Raw genomic sequence first — 20,571 nt, 5'->3', positions numbered from 1 at the left:
TTCTGCTTTAATGATGACATCTTCAGCCTGCCATAACCTTCCTCTTTAGCTCTTTATTTCTGTTACCAGGTTTTTAAAATTCCAAGACTTCTTTTTTGTCCTTTTAAAAGCATCTGCTGTTTCTGTTTCATGATTGCAGTGTCTTTGAGAGTATTGATAGCTTTTTTCTTCTTCTCCCTGTAGTTTCCTCAAGTTTCTTCCTTTTCTGTTTTGGCCTCTGTCTTCTGTGGTAGAAGCTTTTATCACATGTCTGGTCATATCTCCTGTGGATAATGAAGGCACTCTTTGGAAGCACTAAGGACACACATGGAGATATTCTGAGTGTGCCATTTGTTGGGGAATCCCCGGTGTCGGTATCTTGAGGAATTTCTCTTTGCCTGATCAGATTTCTCAAGCATGTTCTTCCAGTCTCTTTCCTGCAAAGTAAAAAGATCTGACTACCAGGATTCTGGAGTGGAGTGAGTGCATGCACAGGGTCGGGTAGGGAAGCCAGGTCCATGGGGGTGGTGGGGAGCCAGAGGATTCACCATTGAGCAGGTGTGCAGTGATTGAATCAACCTCTGCTCGGTACAGCTGGCCAGGTGGATGCCATCTGGAGTTCCAGAGAGGGTCCCTTAGCCTCTTCCAGGGTGATGGAGAGGGAGGCAGAAGGAGGCATGGTGTTGACGTCCTAGCTGCACCTTGGACAGCCTTCACTTGGCCTCCCTTGTTTTAGGCCCTCCACCTTCTCACCCGCAGTTCTGTCTGCATTGGGTGCTGCCAGTTCTGAGCCTTCTGAGGATACTGCTATGTAAATTGAATTGGTTCTCTTTTCTAGCTGCTGGCTTAGGACCCGGCTTTCTTGGGCCTGCTAAGTCACTTTTTATGCTTTTGTCTGCCTTCCAGCTTCCCAAATGTTGTTGCTTTCTCTCCTTTTAGTGCTCTTGTGTGTTTATCTTTTTTAAAAACTCTCTTTAGTGTAATTTTGTTGTGAGGGAATGAAGTAGAGGTATTTATTCTGCCACCTTGTCCAGAACTTACTAGCTAACTTGCTGCCATATTAATTTATGCTTGCCAATCTACGGGGTCGGTATGAGTTGGAGTTGACTCGACAGCACTGGGTGTGGTTTTTTTGTTGGTTTGTAATATGCTTTAATGGTTTTGAGTTGTTTTCATGTGTATTTTCTTTAGCTGGAATATGGGTTGGAGACAGAGACTTTATGTCATGTTTGCTATCTCTCTCTCAAGGTCTAGCATAGGCGGTGTGGTCAACAGTGAAGAAGCTGGCTGGAATGGGATTGTTAGGATTGCATTGTGTCCTCCAAAAAAATGTGTTGTAAATCCTAAACTGTATGCCTGTGGTTATAATCCCGTTTGGAAATGGGTTGTCTTTGTTATGTTAGTGAGGCAGGATTAGTGTAGGGTGTATCTTGAATCAGTCTCTTTTGAGATATAAAAGAGGTTAAACAAGCAAGCTAGGAAGCAGAGACGGGGAAGAGACATGCCAAGCCACATGAGGATTGCCCAGGAGCAGAAGCTCAAAGAGCCAAGGACCTTCCTCAGGAGCCAGCAGAGAAAGAAAACCTTCCCTTAGAGCCAGCACCCTGAGTTCAGACTTCTAGCTTCCCAAGCTGTGAGAAAATAAATTCCTGTTTGTTAAAGCCATCTACCTGTAGTGTTTCTGTTATAGCAGTACAAGGTAACTAAGATGGAATTTGGTACCAGGAGTGGGGACTGCTCTAACAAACACCTACAATGTAGAAGTAGTTTTGGAATTGGATAATGGATGGAGGTTGAAAGAGTTCTAAGGTGCCTAATAGTGAAAGCCTAGATTACACGGACAAGACTGTGGGTAGAATTATGAACGTCAAATGCCGTTCTGGTGAGGGCTCAGAAGGAAGTGAGGAGAGCTACAGAGAAAGTCTCTGTTGTCCTAGGGAATATATGTGGCTCCAGCAAAGGAATGTTGCTAGAAATGTGGTGTTAACTGCACTTCTGGTGAGGCTTTAAAAAACATCATGAACATGTGACTGGACAATGGAGGAAAGGCAGTGCTTTTTATACAGTGGCAAAGAACTTGTCTGAATTATATTCAAATGTTTGGTGGAAGGTAAACTTGTAAGTGATGAACTTGGATATCTGGCTGATGAGATTTCTAAGCTAGATCTTAAAAGGGGCTGCTTGGTTTCTCCTTGCTGCTTATAGTGAAATGCGAGAGGAAAAAGATGGACTTAAAAATGAACAAAACTTAAAGATTTGGAAAATTCTGTTGTAGAAACTAAGGATACATGTCCTAGAATGTTCACCAAGGACCTGGCTATACAATCTTTTGTTAGAGAGATTAAGCCCGTGGCTGATGGATCTAACCAACCACCACAGCAGAAAACCCATCAGCTTAGACTGAAGGGGACAGAGAAGGAAAGAAGAGAATGCTGTCTGTCTCTTGGAGTTCGAAAGGAATCAGGCCAAAGGAGCTACATTTGTTGTCCTCCAAGAAAAGAAAGGGACCATTCCTGGAGCAGCTCAGAGATCAGCAGAACTGTTGGAAGCAGCTTGGGAAGTAGGGCCTTCTTGGTTTCAAATGGTGGGGCTACAACCTCTTAGGTTTCAAAGGGACATGCCCAAGGGGCAGAAGAATGGGGCCTGTTGGGCTGGGGGCGTAGGGTCACTACTCAGATGGACTAGGAGAATAGGCCTGCCCAAAGCCAAGGGAGCAAAGTTGCTGTCCCAGTGGGCCTGGAAGGTGGAGTTGAAGCCCAGGGCTGTGGGACCTCCACTCAGAATCCAGAGAGTGTAGTCAGCACCCGGAGTCTGGAGGGCAGGGCCATTGCCAGATGACCCCAAAGATCAGAGGATTATTAGCTTTGAGAACTAATATAAATTGTTCTGCTGGGTTTTGGACTTGCTGGGTGCCCATTATCCTTCTTTCTCTCCAGTTTTCTCCCATTTGTAATGGAAATGTCTAACTTATGCCTGATCCACCATTGTACTTTGGGAACAGTTTAGATTTCTAAGGCTCACAGATGATGAATTTTGTTCCAGGGTAGAACACACCTAAAGTCTCACCCATATTTGACTTAGATGATTCAGAAGATGTGATTTTGGACTTGGAGTTGATTTAAGACTTTTGGGTTGACGTGTTGGGGTGTATGTGTTTTACATGTGACAGGAGTCTGAATTTTGGGGGGCCAAAGGGTAGAATGTTATGCATTGAATTGTGTCCCCCCAAAATATGTGTTATAAATCCTGAACTGTATGCCTGTGGTTATAATCTCATTTGGGAATGAGTTGTTTTGTTATGTTAATGAGGCAGGATTAGTCAGTCTCTTTTGAGATATAAAAGGGATTAAACAATCAAACTAGAAGGTGGAGATGGGGGAAGACAGATGCCAAACCACATGAAAGTCCCAGGAGCAGAAGTTCAAAGAGATAAGGACCCTCCTCCAGAGCCGACAGAGAGAGAGAGAGGTTTCCCCTGGAGCTGGCACCCTGAATTTGGACTTCTAGCCTCCTAAACTATGGGAAAATAAATTGTTAAAGCCACTTACTTCTGGTATTTCTGTGATAGCAGTACTCGGGAACTAAGACAGGGGTGAACACACAGAGTTTGAAAATAAAGGGGCTTCACGGATACCTGTTGTTTTCTCTTGTCAGGTTCTTTTTGGTGACTATGGGAAGAGGAAAAAGAAGCTAGGAAGATTTTTTAAACGGTCATTTGATTTGACGACAGACTTCGTATGGTCTTCTGAACTGTGAGTGTAATTCTCTCGCTACACTTGTGTGTTGTTTTTTTGTGTTTACAGTGTATGTTTTCCCTGTTTCAGGGTTTTTTGAACATACAGTAGAGGGAGGAAAATACTATTTGTATAATATATGAGTTGCTTAGTGCATACTATGTATAGGTTATATCTTCTCTGAGATAGGCAGGTAGTATGATAACAGTGGTTGTTAACAACAACAACCTTTTAGAATAGTGCCTGGCACATTATAAACACTCTAAGTTATGTTACTGACCAGATCCTCACAGTAACCCTACGAGTAAGGTTGATTGTTTGCCCTGTCTTATATTTGTGTAAACTGAAATACAGAGAGGCAGAAGGTAACTTGAGTCAGGACATGGCCAAGCTGGAACTCAGACCAGGTCAGTTGGGCTTCAGGGTGTGTGCTTTTTTATTCCTTATTCTCATGAGCTCTGGGTTCAAATAGTGCCTCAGTTACTTACTAACCTTTAGTTAGTTATCAGATTAACTCCCTAAACCTAGTTTTCTCATCCCACAAAGGGGATTCTTTTAGGACCTGCCTTACAGGGTTGTCATGAAGATGTTGTTAAATAATATGTATCTCAGTACTCAAGAATGTTAGCAATTCTTATTTGCTGGTCTTTCCTCCATTTTAATGAGAGGAAAACTGAGCCTAGGGAGATGAAGTTACTTGTCTTATGTTTAGGGGGTTGTGGAACTGAGATGCTCTTCTAGTTTGCCTGTTGAATGTTTCTTTTTCCTTTCTTCCAAGGCCGGTTTTTCTCTGTTCATCTTCGTGATGATGCTGCCTTCCTGTAGGACTTTGATTTTTGAGGGCTTTCAAGCTGTGGACCCCTAAATAACAAAACAAGAGTTTTACTCCAAGAATCTCACCATCCACACCAGAAACCCTTGGATTATTTTTTAGAGAATACCACTTGGGTTTTTGTCTGAGGGTAAATGCTGCGTTACCTGAACCTTTGTTGGTGTAGAGAGGTCAGGTACAGATAGCTGATGGGTGTAGATGTTCTGTGCTGGAGGAGTCGGGTACAGAACACTGACAGGTGTGGGTGTTTTGGGCTGGAGGACTCAGGTACATAATTTTGATGGCCGTGGGTGTTCTAGGCTGGAGGGGTCGGGTACAGGCTGCTGATAGGTATGGGGTGTTCTGGGCTGTGGGAGTCAGGTACAGGATGCTGACAGATGTGGGTGTTCTGGGCTGGAGGGGTCAAGTACAGGATGCTGACAGGTGTAGGTGTTCTGGGCTGGAGGGGTCGGGTACAGGATGCTGACAGGTGTGGGTGTTTCGGGCTGGAGGGGTCAGGTACAGGATGCTGACAGGTGTGGTTGGGTTCTGGGCTGGAGGAGTCGGGTACAGGATGCTGATGGGTGTAGGTGTTCTGGGCTGGAGGAGTCGGGTGCAGGATGCTGACAGGTGTAGGGTTCTGGGCTGAAGGGGTTGGGTATAGGACGCTGACGGGTATAGGTGTTCTGGGCTAGAGGGGTCAGGTACAGAATGTTAAAGGGTATAGATGCTTGGGCTGGAGGAGTAGGGTACAGAATGCTGATGGACGGGTTGGGTGTTCTGGCCTGGAGGGGTTGGGTACAGGACGCTGATGGGTATAGGTGTTCTAGACTGGAGGGGTCAGGTATAGAAAAGAGATGGATGTCAATGTTCTGGGTGCATGTAGTCCCTTGCCTTCCCCCTCGGTTCTTTCATCCACCCTCAACTTCCTGCTGACTGGAAGCCTACAGCCTCTTTCAGACAGCTTGTTTGCTTCCTGTCTCATCCGTGACCTCCTCTTGCAGTGTGCCCTGGGCAGAGGCTTCTCCTGTGTGTCATACACATTCAGGTTTGAGCATCAAATCTTGGTGCCACCACTGTTAGCTGTGGGACTTTACCTTTCTGCTCCTCAGTTTCCTCATCTGGTCAACAAATATTTGAGCCTCTGCTGTGTTCGTAGCCTGTCTGTAACAGCTTTAAACGGGCCTACATGGGAAAGGTAGCATTCAGATTGTTAAACATATTAAAAATTTTAATGTCATCGTAAGGCATGAGCATAGGATGTATCAGGAACACTTGAATCCAAGTGATAATCCTAAACTGTTTATTTCGTGTATCAATTCATGGAAGGGCCTTGCAAAGCACCTGTTACAGAAGCTTCACAGCCTTGGTATGTGGATCTCCAAGGCAGGTCCTCAGTGCAGTGGGTGCTGCAGCCTCCTCCATCTGTCAGGACTGGAACCGCGTGGATGACAGCAGGAAAGCAAAGCAGCTGCTCTGTGTTAAGCTAAACTGGGGAGATGGCAAGCAGGGGGGTTGGAAGAATGTCGCTGAGGTATGCAGGCATGACTGTCATCCATGTGGCATAGCTGCAGAATCCCAGAGGAAATATAGCTGTCACTAATGAGATGCTCAGCAGCCCAGAGGGGTGGGCGGGTTCTTTTTGCGTAGAAGCGTCACTCAGTTTGAAATGCCGAGGCAGAAATCGTGAGGAATAAGGCCCACACATAGCTTTTGTGGTTCACACTTGAGGGCACCTCTTCTGTAAGCATGCTGCAGGGCTTCTTAGATGGCACTCTCAGGACCCGGCCTGATGTCTGAAGCTTCGCCTTTCCACTCAGAGCTCAGTGAAGGGCGCGTCTGTCTAGTTTTCATTTGTGATTCGGGGGTTATGGGTGAAGAAAATCATCATCGTCATAATAGCTGCCATTTACGGTCATTGTGTGAGTTCAAATCTTAACCTAGTTCTTTATAGCAACTCTGTAGAGATTACTGTGCCCGTTTTATAGAAGAGAAACTGCTTAGCGAAGTTAAGAAATTTGCCCAAGCCTCTGCAGCTGGCAGGGTCACGGTCTCAAATTGCTTATGTTAAAGTGTAATCTGTCCTTGGAGCCAAGGTGCACGTGTGGGTCCTGAGTTTAATTGGGAGGGAAATAGTGCCACCTACTGAGCTGCTCGCAGACCTGTTTTTTCCTTTTTAAATGTGTCAGCCAAGTTACAATGCTTTATCACTGTTCCTGCAGAGCACTGCCCATAGTTCCCTGTCATTTGTGTTCCCGGCTCATGCTGAGGAAAAATGTGGTTTCGTCAAATACTCGTAAAAGCAGGGAAATTCTGGTTTCTTGATTCTAGAAGCAGGCATGTGACTTTCTCTGTGATTCTTAACATTCGCAGTGAGGAGGGAGGGGATGGGTTGTTTGTCTTTGCGTATCATAGATTTTCTTAGGGAGGTAAATGGGGCTATGGGGAGCTGGAGAGGTGGGGTGACAAGGGGCATTTTTTTGTCTATTCATGAATTCTAAGTGGCTTAAAATGCAAACTTTGTCAGCATTTTTTCTTGGATAAATTTTCTGTCTTAAAAAGGATGCCCATACCCATTGCTGTCAAGTCGATTCTGAATCATAGCAGTGCTATAGGACAGGGTAGAATGCCCCATAGAGTTGCCAAGGAGCGCCTGGTGGATTCAAACTGCCGACTTTTTGGTTAGCAGCTGTAGCACTTAACCGCTACACCACCAGGGTTTCCTAAAAAGGATATCAATAAAAACTTCAATTAAGAAATGATCAGCAACATGGATGAACCTTGAAGATATCATGCTGAGCGAAATAAGTCAGTTGCAAAAGGACGGATGTGGCGTGATCTCACTTATATGAAGTAAGCAGATACGTAGAAACCAAATATGATTAGTGGTGATGAGGAGCCGGCGTAGGGAGTTTTTACTTAGGAGGCATTGAGCTATGTTGATGGTGGTGGAATAATTTGAAAATGATAGTGAGAATGGTTGTACAGCTTGAACATAATCAACGTCACTGAATTATACATATGGAAATCGTTGAATTGGCGAATGTTTTGTTGTGTATATTTTCACAACAATTAAAAAAAATCAAAGATTTGAGCAAACACTTTATCCATTTCATACGGACGACGATAAAAAAAAATAAAAAGACGATAGCACACGAAAAGATGCTTAACGTGGCGTGTTATTAAGGAAATGCAAATTAAAGCCACAACGTGATGACGTTACAACTGTATTAGGATGGCTGAAACTAAAACCGAAGCTGACAGCGCCGAGTGACGAGAACGGGGAACGACTAGAGCTCTCGTCATTAGTTGTTGGGAACGTAAAACGGGACGACTGCTTTGGAAAACATTTTGGCACTTACAGAGTTCAACATACACTTACCATACAACCCAGCAGTCCTACTCCTAGGTATTTACCCAAGCGAAATGAAAACATGCGTCCATACAAAGATACACACACATTAACACACTTATTTGAACTTGATTTTTCTTTGCGATTGAATTAAATTTTATTTTTCTGGATTAGGTATCATGGAAGTTTAAGTGAACGGATTTCAGTGTTGACACTGCCTCTGAAAACATGCGATCTTGGAATCTTTGGTGGATTTATAAACTTGATTTATTCATAGCCTAAAGACTTCACAATGTGTTTTGTCTTTGTATAATGAGGTTATGTATTATAGGTATCATGTAATTAGCATAAATGAAAGAGGTTTTAAAAGTTATTTTAGAATTTCTTCCTTGTTCAAGCTCTTGTAGCTCTGGAGAAAACTATATTTTTTTTCCAGGTTTTTCATAGTATAGTTTATTTTCTAAGCTAATTATGTGACTTCAGCGCTATTAGTGCAGAATAAAAATATTGCATACAAGACTCCATTATTCTCACGTTTGTTCCTCCTCTACGTCCTACTCCGTCCTATAGGGTCGCTATGAGTCAGAATCGACTCGACGGCCCTGGGGTTTTTACCTCAAGGATCTTTGCTCCTGTTCCACCTTGGGGCCTCAGTTTTCTCAGGCCTGAAATGCTCCCTTCAATTCCTGTAATCCTGTAAGAATGGGTCTTTCAGGTGCTTAGATTAATGGTTCTTTGCTTTTTCTTTTTACCTTTTTTTTTGTGTGTGTGTGCTTTAGGTGAAAGTTTACAGCTGAAGTTAAATTCTCATACAAAAATTTATACATATTATTATGTGACCCTAGTTGCAATCCCCATAATGTGACAGGACACTCCCTCTTTCCATCCCGTGTCCATTCAACCAGCTCCTGTCCCTTTTTGCTTTCTCATTCCACCTTCGGACAGGGGCTGCCCATTTAGTCTCGGGTATCTGCTTGAACTAAGAACCACACTCTTCAGGAGTATTGTTTCACGTCCAGTCTAATCTTTGTCTGAAGTGTTGGGTTGGAGAAAACTAGTTTTATCAGCTTAAAAAGTTAATAAAAAATGCATTCTCACTGATATTAGTGAGCCAGTCAGTTATGTTGTCTTTAGCTGTAATTGTAGGGTATAACTATTTTAAACTTCTTGAGATAGCTTAAAAATGTCTGTAGTAAATAATGAATGCTAGGGTTATTGAACTTAGACTTAATTGCAATTGTAAATTAAGTTTTTTAAAGGTATACATGAGGGTTGCTTGTTATTAGTTTGTGGTGCTTTGTGATGTTCTGTGGAACAGCTGTTTACCATTTTTTCACCAATAAAACATTGTCTAGCAAAGCCACAACAATGGGGGAGAAGTTGAAATCAAAAGCTGTGTGTGTGTTTTCAGATTTTCTTTTGAAAATCGTTTATTTGATGTTAGAAAATAGGAAGGCCATTGTTTTAAATGATGAGCTCTTCATGGTTTTCTGACCTGAGGCTGTCGTGTAACTCGTGGTAACAGTGGAATCAGTGATACAATGAGGTACCTTACAAGGGGACTTCCCTGCACGTGTTTCTTCATTGTGATGCTCTCTGTGTACTACAGGCCTGCCTTACAGCCTCTCCTCTTTGCTGGCTTGTCTGGCTAGTCGATTGTGACTCATAGCGACCCTAGAGGACAGAGTAGAACTGCCCCATAAGGTTTCCGAGGAGTGCCTGGTGGATTTGAACTGCTGACCTTTTGGTTAGCAGCTGAACTCTTAACCACTGCGCCACCAAGGTTTCCTTATTGCCTCTAGTAGATTGTAAATTTACTTGGGTCGTGTACAGCTCCATTTATTGCAGCTTCTGCTTGATAGTCTGTGTTTGGTGATGCACAGTAATTTCTTTTCTCTGTACCTCCTTTCTTTTCCCCTTGACCAAGTGCTGGGAAGACTCTGGTCCAGTGAGTTGCCCTGCCTTTCCCTCTTCCGTTTACTGCGGTCAGTGGACAGAAGTACTCCAGTATGTCGCTGTGGGAATGGGCAGTGGTGGAGGAGAAGAGGGACGCTGTTGGGATGACCCAGGGTGGTGCTTTTCTGTGGACGAAGAGGGGCTGGTCCTAGACAGAGGGAGAAATGATGCCACGCAGACGTCGTCACATAGGTCCCCAGTGGGAACTAATCGTCAAGCCTTGATGGGTGCCATTTATGTGCCTGGTTTCTGTGCTTTAAAAACCTGTGTACTGTTTGCATGTGGGTTATGCCCTTTGTGCAGGTAGGGATGCAAGATTTACAGAGATGAGGTCACCTTGCTGGGAAACTGGGCAGGTGGAATGAAGTTGTATCTTAATTCCAGGAAACCTGTTTTCAACCACGTAAGTAACTTCTTTTTAAATGTTGGACAAGTTGAACACTATGACTTTGGGAAGGTGGTAATTATTAATTTTTGTTGCTAAGAAAAGGTAACTTTGCCCCTAATGGAAGACCTTGGAATCTATCAGTATTTGGCTTGAGGGTGGCAAGTACAAGGTATAATCATCAAAAATTGATAGAAAAGAAAACATCTAGCTAGAAGGAGAAAGAGTTGTTTTTAGAAATGAACCTTACATGAAGAAAATTAGTCTAGAACAGATGGTCATAAAATTTCACCAGAATTGTAACAGAGATTTAGCAAATTAGAGACATGATAAAGGTTGTCTAAAACTTGGAAATATCACCACTCCATATTCATCCTCAGGTCGATTTCAGTGAGACACCGGCCCTCGTGTTACCTGTGAGAAGGGACTGATGGGAAGGATCGAGTGATAATTGATACTTAGGGTGTAATTGCTGTTTCTGTCATCTTGTGGTTGTGTGTGGTCTCAGAGATGTGTCTGGATACAAGATGAATGGTATCTCATAGGAAGATGTAAGTTCATTTTGAAAGCATAGTAGATTTCAGTCAACCCAGGACATGCTGGCCTGTGATAGCATCCAGAAAGAGATGGAGCTAAATTTAACAATCAATGAAAAGCCTAGGGTGTAATATACAAAGACCTCACATTCTTGTGTGGTTGATGATTTGGGGATGGGGCGGGGGACGTAAATGAGTAAACTTAAAGCGTGTTTAAATTATGGTAAGTTCGGCGAAGAAAAATACAGCATAGAAGAACAATAGGGAGGAAGAGGTGGTGCAGCTGCTGTGTCCTGTGCCATGATCAGGGCAGATCTTACGTGGAAGAAAGTGAGGGGAGGAGCCATCTTGATATTTCCAAGGTTTAAACAAGCAGCCTCTATCATACATGGAGGAGAGCGTATTAGCAGGCGGGAGCAGCCGGTGTGGGGCAGCTGACTGGTCCAGAGGCAGGAGTGCCCTCAGGGAGAGCAAGGAGGGTAGGTGGGGTGGTGGCAGGTGAAGTCGGGGGTGTTGATTCCCCGTACGTGACGTCAGATCTTTTAGGGCATTATAGGCCCTTGGAAGGTCTTGCGTTTTTTGTTTTGGTGAGATGGGAAGCCTCTGGAGGGACCCTCAGCAGAGGAGTGACCTGAGTTTTCAAATAATTGACCTGGTGGCTGTGTTGGAATGACCGAAGGTCGAGAGCATGGCAAGGTGGAAGAAGGGAGAGGAGTCAGGAGCCGGCTCCATGAGTTCCGGTGGGGAAGGCTGGGTGTCCAGCACAGAGATGTGGGACAGTTGGCAAGAAGTGTTTGGTTTCAGATGAAATTGTAGACTGACAAGACCTGCTCGTGGATGGGATGTGGGGTCTCTGCAAACAGGGAATGAGGGTGATGTCAGCGAGTTCTCCTTAGCAACTAGGAGGACGGAGTTGCCGGTGACTGATTTGGGAACAGCTGTCTGAAGGTAAGGTTTTTTGGGGGGAAACCAGGAGTTTAGAGATTTTTAGTTTCTTGTCATGTGAGCCAAAGTCGGACCTGTGTTTGCAGAGAAGAGAAGCTATCCTGTGTCTCTTACTCAGAGTCTGTACTAGATGCTGCTGATGGTTCTTGAAAACGGAGTATAGAGTCAAATTGTAGAAACAGCTTGCTTTTCAGGCCGTGATGGGGGATAATTTAAAATGTAGGAGGCCTTGTTTGTTTTTCACTTTTTATAGCTGAAAAGGTAGGCTGTGGAAGAGACCGGTGTTCACCACCAGGGATCCTCTTGACGCCACCAGAACTTCGTGCCGCAGCTGTCCGCGTGCCCCCAGCGCAGGGCTTTTAACAAGCTGTCCTGAGTCTTCACAGCCTCTTCAAAGGTAACGGATTTGGAAAGGCACAGTCGTCTGAGAGTGTTCCTTCTTCGTCAATAAGTCTGTGGTGACAAAAGGATGGTAAAACTTGGATGTGTATGTGTGTATTCAGGAAAATAAAAGTTTCTGAGTTGGTTCTGAGCAATGCTAACATTAAAATAAGCACTTGATTGCTTTTGATAATTCTGTTTTTTAGTCAATATAAGCAAAAAACTGGTTTTATATTAAGTGTGGTTAGGGGAGACTTTGTCTCATGTACTTTGGACATGTCGACAGGAGGGATCAGTCCCTGGAGAAGGACATCATGCTTGGTAAAGCACAGGGTCAGCGAAAGAGAGGAAGACCCTCAGTGAGGTGGATTGACACAGTGGCTGCAACAACGGGCTTAAGCATAACAACGATTGTGAGGAGGGTGCAGGACTGGGCAGGGTTTCGTTCTGTTGTGCACAGGGTTGCTGTGAGTTGGAACTAGCTTGCCGCCACCCAATAACAGCAGCAAGCGATTAGCTGGTACCTAAGAACAACGACAACCAGTGATGAGGCTGGAGGTGGTGGTGAGTTTCTGCTGACATATGTGCTCACAGGCCTCCAGCGCTGTGTTTGGGTAAGTAGAGCAGCAGCGTCCTACAGATTCCAGAAGGCTTTTTTGTTTTGTTTTAAATTTGAAGATGATTAACCTCCTAACATTTTCTAAGTCTAGAATTTAGCTTTGATTTTGCCCTAGACTTAGGTAAAACTGAAATAAGTGGTCGTTAATTAGATTCTGTAAAATAGCTAGTTTAAAATTGTTTAGATTAAAAATAATAAATACAGAGTTATTTGCTTTTTTAGATAGGAAACTCTGGTGGCATAGTGGTTAAGTGCTATGGCTGCTAACCAAAAGGTTGGCAGTTTGAATCTGCCAGGTGCTCCTTGAAAACTCTATGGGGCAGTTTTACTCTGTCCAATAGAGTCGCTATGATTCGGAATTGACTCGATGGCACTGGGTTTGGTTTTGGGTTTTTTTTTTTAAAGGAAATGGTTTTATGCCATTGTCTTTGGGGGAACTTGAGAATAGAATATTTTTAGATAACTATTATCTACCCACCGGGCGGTGTTTCGTTCTTTTTTGTACATAGGCTTGCCATGACTACTGATGACATCTAACAACAACATGGCCTTACCCAATGGGCAAACGTATTAAATATGATTTTCTTATTGAGTTGTACTTTTCTGTCTGTTTCATACGTTGCATTGTTGCTTAATTCAAGGACTGGGTTTCATTTTTGATGTTCTGATGCATCTCTCAAGTTCCAGCTGGAAGCCCAGCGTGTGCTACGAGGGCTTTCTCTGCGTTTGTGCTGGGCCAGAATTGCCTATCATGGGGGCCTGAGCCTCAGGGTGGGTAGGTGGGGGTCTCAGAGGGTGAGAGCAGCTCGCCCATCTATCTGTTCCGTGTTCTTTGCCGTGGGCACGTTTCTATCATCCTTTCTTTGTCCCTTGGGCCCTCAGTGTGTTGAGTCATTCTTTGTTGGCCGAGCGTGGCCTGTTTGCCGATTCTCTTTGGAAATCTCTGCAGCATCCAGAAATGGGCACTTTCTGGAGGTGGTTTAAGCATGTGGTCTCTGTAGGGTCAGAGTGCCTGGTGCATACCTGCCCTGCCACAGACCAATTCCCGAGGTATTAGGTATGCAGCTTAATTGCCCTGTTCGTCATTTTGTTCTTTGTCGCACGTAGACTGTAATATCATCTCTCTCATTGGTTGTTGGGAGTATTGGTTGAGAAAATAGGTGTGAAGCCCTATAGCAGACTGGTGAAGAACACACATTTGGCAGACAGACTGCTGAGTTTGATTTCCAGCTTTGCTGCTTAAAAGTTGTGTGACCTTGAACAAGTTACTTAACTTCTCTGTGCTTCAATTTCTTCACCAGTAGAATGGGGGTAATAGTATCTACCTCATAGGGTTGTTGTTAATGATAACTATGTGAGTTAATATTTAAAGTACTTGCAAAAGGGCTTGGCATATAGTAAGCATTAACTTGGTATCATCATCATTGTATTTTCTTTATTAATGTTGGTATTTTACTAATGTAAATAGAAGTACTCGATAAGTGATAGGCATGTTACTGTCCTCATTTTACAGTTGAAGAAACTGAGGTTTAAGGTGCTGAAATGATTATTTCTTTGTCTCACAGGTAGAACTGGGGTCTCCTGTGTCTTCCATCAGAAGTTCAGCGCCTTCCTTGGCTTCTCCAGAGTCCCAGGTAACATCAGGGAGGTATAGTAATTGTTCCAAAACGTTGGAAGGAAAACAAACGATGCTGATCCCATCACCTTTTGTAATATGTTGTGTTTTGAGACCTGTTGCCTGTTTGTCTTTAGAAGATGATTATAACCCTTATTACCACTAACATTTCTTTAGTCTTTACCAGAGTCAAAATTTTTGTTGATAGACTAAGATTTTCAGAAAAATTTGTTTTTGTGAGGGAAACCGTGAGATACAATGACATAGAAATAATCATTAGTGATCTTGATGGAAGGAAGCTAAGGATAGGCTGCCTGACTTTGAAAAGTTGGGCTCTGTTGTAGCTGTCAGTTGCTAATGAGGGTTCCGTATTCCCGAAGTGTGACTGTTACTTAAATCTTTAACCCTTGATGTGTGCAAACATGAGAGAGGCAAGGGAAGACACATTTGGGATGATTTATGTGTAATATGACTGACTTTTCCTTCAGATTCCTCCTCCTGACTGACAGCAAAGTGTTTACCAGTGCTTTACTCTTTCAGGAAGTACTGCCCCCAAATTTTGGGGCTCCCTAAGGCAAACAAATACAGAAAATATGGAAGCCAGGCTTGTATTTTTGTGATCTGCTTTTGGTGACACGTGTAAGCGGTTCATTTCCTAGTAGTTCTTTCTCAGTGACGTCTCACATCAGGCCAGCTTTCTAAAGATCCCTGGTAGCACAGATGGTCAAGCACTCAGCTACTACCCAACAGGTTGGTTGTGTGAATCCACCTGGAGGTACCTCAGAAGAAAGGCCTGGCGATCTGCTTCTGCAAGATCACAGCCACTGAAAACCCTGTGGGCTCAGCTCTACTCTGACACACATGGATTGACCTTCGGTCAGAACTGACTTGATGGCAACTGGTTTGGGTTTTTTTTAGTTTGTTTGTTTTCTGTAGGGAAGCCAGACAGGACAAAATTGTACAGCACAGGAGGGGTTTGGGGCCCCTTTCTGTTCACCGATCTTGCTCATAGCTTTGTTTGCCAGCCTCTAATGGTTTCCATTTAGTATCACACTGTTTTCATTTTTGTTACATTACACTTTGCAGTGGAGGCTCTGCTGGGAATATCAGTGTGCTACAATGGAGTGATTTATTTTTTATGTGGGGTGGGAGAGGTGGCCTGCTCGGCTTTCTGAGACTTTATGTCAGTTCTTCTTCCCCATCTTATCATCTTGAGAACACAAGGTTTCCCTGGTGTCAAATTCCTTTATTCATTCAGTAAGTCTCTCTCAGGCCCCTCTGATGTGCTTGGTGTTAGAAGGGAAGCAGTGTCCTAGGCAAATGCAGGCCATACTTTTGCTAAGCTTCGTGTTCAGTCCAGGGTCTGCTCACGGGACTCAGAGATAACGTCTCTGCAGCCATTGTCTCTAAATTGAAATAGAAATCCCCTCTGCCACCTTTCTGATTATCTGCGAGGATAGCAGGACAGGTGGAATATGGCCTCCGCATCTTGCTAACTGTTTCCCCTAGTCCTTCTGTCTCCTGCAATAATAATAGCTTCCTAAGGTGCACTGTGAGTTGGAATCAACTTGATGACACGCAACAGCAGGTGTTTGCTGGGTGGCTGGCTGTGGCAGGTGAAAGTTTTCTAGCAACATCCTGCCTTGATTTTAGAGGTTTCAGATAAGCCAGCAGGACTCTGCTTTTCCCTCTCATGGTTCTCCTCTCTATCTTGGTGTTTATTTATTCGTTCAACAACATGTATTTGTTGGGTGCTTTCTACGTGCCTGGCTGGGGGTGGGCATTAGGAGTGCAGTGTTAAGCCCTCTTGGAGTTTTACACATAGTTGGGGTGTGGGTAGGGAGTAGACATTATGAATCAGATGATTGCATTTATAGACATCGATTCACAGACCATGATAAAGTCAGCAAAAGAAAGCTGCCCTGTGCTAGGAGAGCATGTCCAGTCGACCTGAGCTAGTCTTTGGTGGCAGTGAGGTTCAAGGAAATCTGAGGGCTGTGATGGGAGTGACTTAATAGTTAGCAAGAAGAAAATAATGATATCTTCAAACTAGCTAGCACTTGAATAATTTTGAGCTCTTTGACCATGGGCAAGTTGCTTGACCCCTCTGAACCTTATTTTTCTCCTCTGTAATAGTGGGGAAGTGACTACTCCACTAGGATTGTGTTAAGGAGTACTTTTTTTTTTTTAAATAGATACATGTAAAAGTTCTAGAACGATTACTGGAACCCTGGTGGCACAGTGGTTAAGAGCTCAGCTGCTACCCAAAAGGTTGACAGTTCAAATCTGCTAGCTGCCTCTTAGAAACCCTATTGGGCAGTTCTGCTGTGTCTAGTAGGGTCGCTATGAGTCGGAATTGACTCTATGGCTGTGGGTTTTGGTTTGAGTTTAGCACAGTTATTGGTTTATAATTGTGCAATAAAAGGTAGAGGTTGTTCTTTTTTAAAATTAAGATTAACAGCATTACCTTCATTCTGTTGTTCTCAAACTGTGGCCTTCTCTGTGGCCCAGATTTGTTCTTTAAAATTTCCATAGATGCTGCTTTAATCCGGACGATACTTCTCTACCAGACACTTTGGCCTCTGGCCTCCAGAAATTTCTGTTCTGCTATTTATTTTTTAATACCCTCAGCATCTTTAAGACACTTCAGGACTCATTCAGAGATGGTGGTATGTGGATATTGAATTAAATTCTTAGTTAGAAAAGTGGGAGAGAAAGTGCATCCCTTCCCCCACTCTGCATTTGCATTTCTACATCCTGAAAGGATCTCAGCTGTGTCCTCTGGCCTCCTCCTTCACTACTACCGTCGCCTGAGCCTCCAGTGCCCTGCTCAGGCCATCCCGTGGCATCTGTTCAGTCTGGGACAGAAGCCCCTCTGGGGTGGTGTGGGGTGAAGAGCCCTGAGTTTCCAGGTGAACTGATGAGGACGTGGTGACTGTATGCCTCTTCCCAGTTGTCTCTAGTCCTAGCTCCTCGTCTTCAACACAGAAGTAATAGTACTGATTGTGCTTAGATGTGAGAACTAGACACAACGAGTATTTAGTGTATCGGCTGTAGGAGGCCGAGGAGTGGTAGTTTTGATTTTTAATTTCTGAGAGTCCTAAGTTCCAAGGTGGACCCTCAGGCTGCCTGGACTAACTCTGCCGTGTGTTAGTTGGTGGTCAGGTTCAGCCCAAGCCGCTCCCAGGAGGCAATGCAGATTTCATGCTGGCTCACTGCACGTGTGCTTTACTCTTTGGACGATGGCAGGAGGCCTGTCCTTGGGAATGGTGGAAGCTGGGCTGCCTCTCCTGCTTTGCCAGTTGACCTCTCAGCTTGCCTTTCCTCTTTCACTTGCTTCCTCGTTTCCTGGGGCCTCTCTCCTTCTCGTGCTGCCTGGGGTCAGAGGTCACACTGGTGAATGATGTGTTTTCCTGGGGCACGTGAGGGGTCACTCAGGCTCTGCCTACTACTAGGATTCTGACCGCAGAGCCTGGAGACAAAGCCATAGTCAAGAGTAGTACCTTAGAGATGTCAACACAGGTACGCCTCTCATTCTCCTTAGCCTTTGTTCAGCACTTGTTTAAGAAGTTAGTGAATTATCACGTAAACAAAGCCTCAGCCATTTTCACAGCTACGGAAAGTATTTGAGTTTTGCTTGGTGTATGGGATCATGCACGTAACAAAATTGCGCGTGTATTAGGAAAGCTAGGCACGGTGTCATTACGTGTGCTCGGAAAACAGGCACCGGAGCCTTGCTGCTTCCTGTCTTACTGCTGACGGGCAATGTGCTCGGGGAATGTGCTCAGGTAGTGCTGTTTTTGAGATGACCTTGACTGTCAGTTTGAATGGGAAAAGTGGCTTTGCATTTGAAAAAAAGTGGTTGGGACAGATTGTAAGACTTTTCTGTCCTACTTACTCAGTATGAGTTTATCACACACATTGGTGTTTGAAGCTAAAAAAAGACATCCTGCATCTTGAATCCCTCAATATTCCTTACGCTAATTTTAAAGACTCTAGCTACCCCCAAGTACTTGTTCTTATGTAAAACTCCTAGGAAAGTGTCAATCTGGGAAAATATTGTATCTAAAAAAAAATTGGGCTTCCTACAGACAGGCATATTTTTTACAAACTTGTTTTTATTGTTAATTGGGATTTTTTTTCCCCCAAATCATTCTGACTTCATCAGGGTAGTTATTTTAACTCTAAGGTCAGAACAGGCTGGAAAAATGCCAACAGCATGCTTATGAAAATGAAAATTATTTGAGGAGCCATCTACAGACATGATGTGGGCCAGACTTGGTTTGCAGCTCAGTCCATTGTAGAATCTGCTGTCCGTTGAGTAAACAGAAGTCTGCTGGATACACTGAACAGGAGGGTGAGATTAGCATATTAACAAGGTGCTTGCTAATGGCCCTCATTTCTCCTCCCTCTCCCCTCCCCCTCTTCTCTCTCCTCCCCTGAATGAATCTAGGAACACAGACCCACAGGGTCACGTTACTAGCTGGTTGCTTTCTGTTCAGTAGCTTAATCTGGCCAGCATGGTCTGTGTTTCAGATTGCGGAAGCAGGAGAAGATTCTGTAACTGAGATACATTCTTCAAGCTGCTGGAAAACAGTACAGAAGGAACGCCTACCAAATTTTGCCTCACTCAGGAAAGGAGCACGCAGGGAAGCTGGCCTGGTCTCCTTGGGGATCCAGTGCTCTCCGGTGCCTAGCTTCCCCGCGCAGCCCAGGAGCGAGCGCTGTTGGAGTGCCAGTGAGGACTCTGTGCGGACTCCTGGCTCGAGCTCTGTAGGATTGGGTGTATGTTGTTGGAAGTGGCGGGCCCCGAGGCCCTGGATCCAGCAGGTGCCGTCTGTATGGCGAGAAGCGGCTGTAGTCCATTTCCAATGTGCTGGGCTGAAGGTATAAATAAGTTCAAAGTCTGTTTCGGTTACGTTTTATTTCAATTCATTCTTTTTCACTAAAATGGTGGGTGGATAAGGGTTTTTTGGAATTTATCTCAAGTAGACTTACAAGTAAATTTGAGGAAAAATGGAAATTGATGTGTGACAGCTTTCCAGCTATTTCATAAAACCAACCAGAGACTTTTCCAAATACTAAACAAAAAAATTTTTTTTTTTTGGAAAAGCGTTTTAAGTGAGTAAACAGTCATTATGCTCTGGCCTGTGTCTCTGAAAGTTTCATATTTTTTTGGAATTCGGTCATCTGTATCCATTCTGTGTTACGGAACTTTTTAAAGAATAGGGAGATGGAGTTTAATTTAAGTAGGACTGTAGGAGGAAAGATTAACATGAATTTTCCTGTTTCAAAAATTGGATCCCTTTTCTCACTGTAAAAATTGTGTATTTAATTTGAAACTCTGAATGATCGTAAAGTTGGTTTATCAGTAAGGGCCAGAAATACTGTGAGTAAACCATTTTCCACTTTAATGTTCTTAGGATTTTTCTATTCAAATAAAAAGCGGTGTTTTCACTGTAACATTTAAAACAGTACTTGGGAGGCATGTGTGGAAGTGTGAAAGTGTCATATAATTCATGTCCGAAGAAAACCAAATCAGTGGAGCTGCTTTGCCTAAAGTAATAGTGAATCCTTAACTTAGAAGATAAAGTCCTTCAGGAAAAATTTAATAAAAAGGTTTATTCTTATTATTTAAAATTTGTCTAAATATCACATTAATCCAGCTGAGGATTTTTTAAAGGAGGAGATGGCACTGCGGGAAGAGCTGTAGTAGTCTAAGTAGGGCTCCAGGCTGATTAGATTTACTTTCGAGGTTAAAATGCCGGCATCATCAGGACATTGATGTGCTTTACTGCAGCCTCACCATCAGAATTGTTTCCGTTTAGCAAGTTGTCAGCGTCATCTCTTAATTCCTTTTTAGGCCCTTAAACATTCCTAAAACGTGATGTGCCAGTACTGTTTTCTTATGATGGAATCTGAATAAAACACCTGACGGTTTACTACGTAATGAGGTATTGAGAGTAAAGATTTTACAGCGTTAAAGTCTAACTCTGGAATTCAGAAGGGCAGTGGGTTTGTTGTTGTTTTAAGTTGCGGTTTCTCAGTCAGCACTGTGTAGCATAGCAGTGAGCAGCAGTGAGTGTTCAGGACCTAAGAGTTCTGTCCTTGGTGAAAATGTTGGTCTTTTTGTAGGCTTGTTGCGGGTCCTTTGCGTAATGCCCCCCCACTGTGCCGTAGCTGTTAGCGCTGGTCATTACCAGAGAGCACTCCGGTTCCCCTCCCAAAGCCCCCCTCCCAAAGCCGAGGCGAGATTCC

The 20,571-nt window shown here is 43.8% G+C and overlaps 1 protein-coding gene across 8 annotated transcripts in view; it reads left to right on the top strand.

Annotated features, from left to right (window-relative positions):
- The window catches only part of PTK2 (protein tyrosine kinase 2), a 252,340-nt gene that overhangs the window by 44,875 nt on the left and 186,894 nt on the right, over positions 1-20,571 (top strand). For 2 of the 8 annotated variants that reach the window (XM_064268121.1, XM_064268122.1), the window contains exons 2-3: positions 3,634-3,731; positions 14,264-14,332. Coding sequence is in view for 2 of the 8 variants with exons in the window: in XM_064268128.1 (XP_064124198.1) it covers positions 19,101-19,200 (100 nt within the window). In the remaining 6 variants the exon portion in view is untranslated. Of the gene's footprint in view, positions 1-3,633; positions 3,732-11,951; positions 12,096-14,263; positions 14,347-17,802; positions 19,201-20,571 lie in introns of those variants that run through there. The other 6 variants (XM_064268123.1, XM_064268125.1, XM_064268124.1 and 3 more) reach the window with 6 other exon arrangements.

The sequence above is a fragment of the Loxodonta africana genome, chromosome 14 (assembly GCF_030014295.1).
Source record: "Loxodonta africana isolate mLoxAfr1 chromosome 14, mLoxAfr1.hap2, whole genome shotgun sequence".
Lineage (NCBI taxonomy): Eukaryota > Metazoa > Chordata > Mammalia > Proboscidea > Elephantidae > Loxodonta > Loxodonta africana.
The sequence above is the reverse complement of the archived record's forward strand: the minus strand, read 5'-3'. Positions and strand labels throughout refer to the sequence as shown.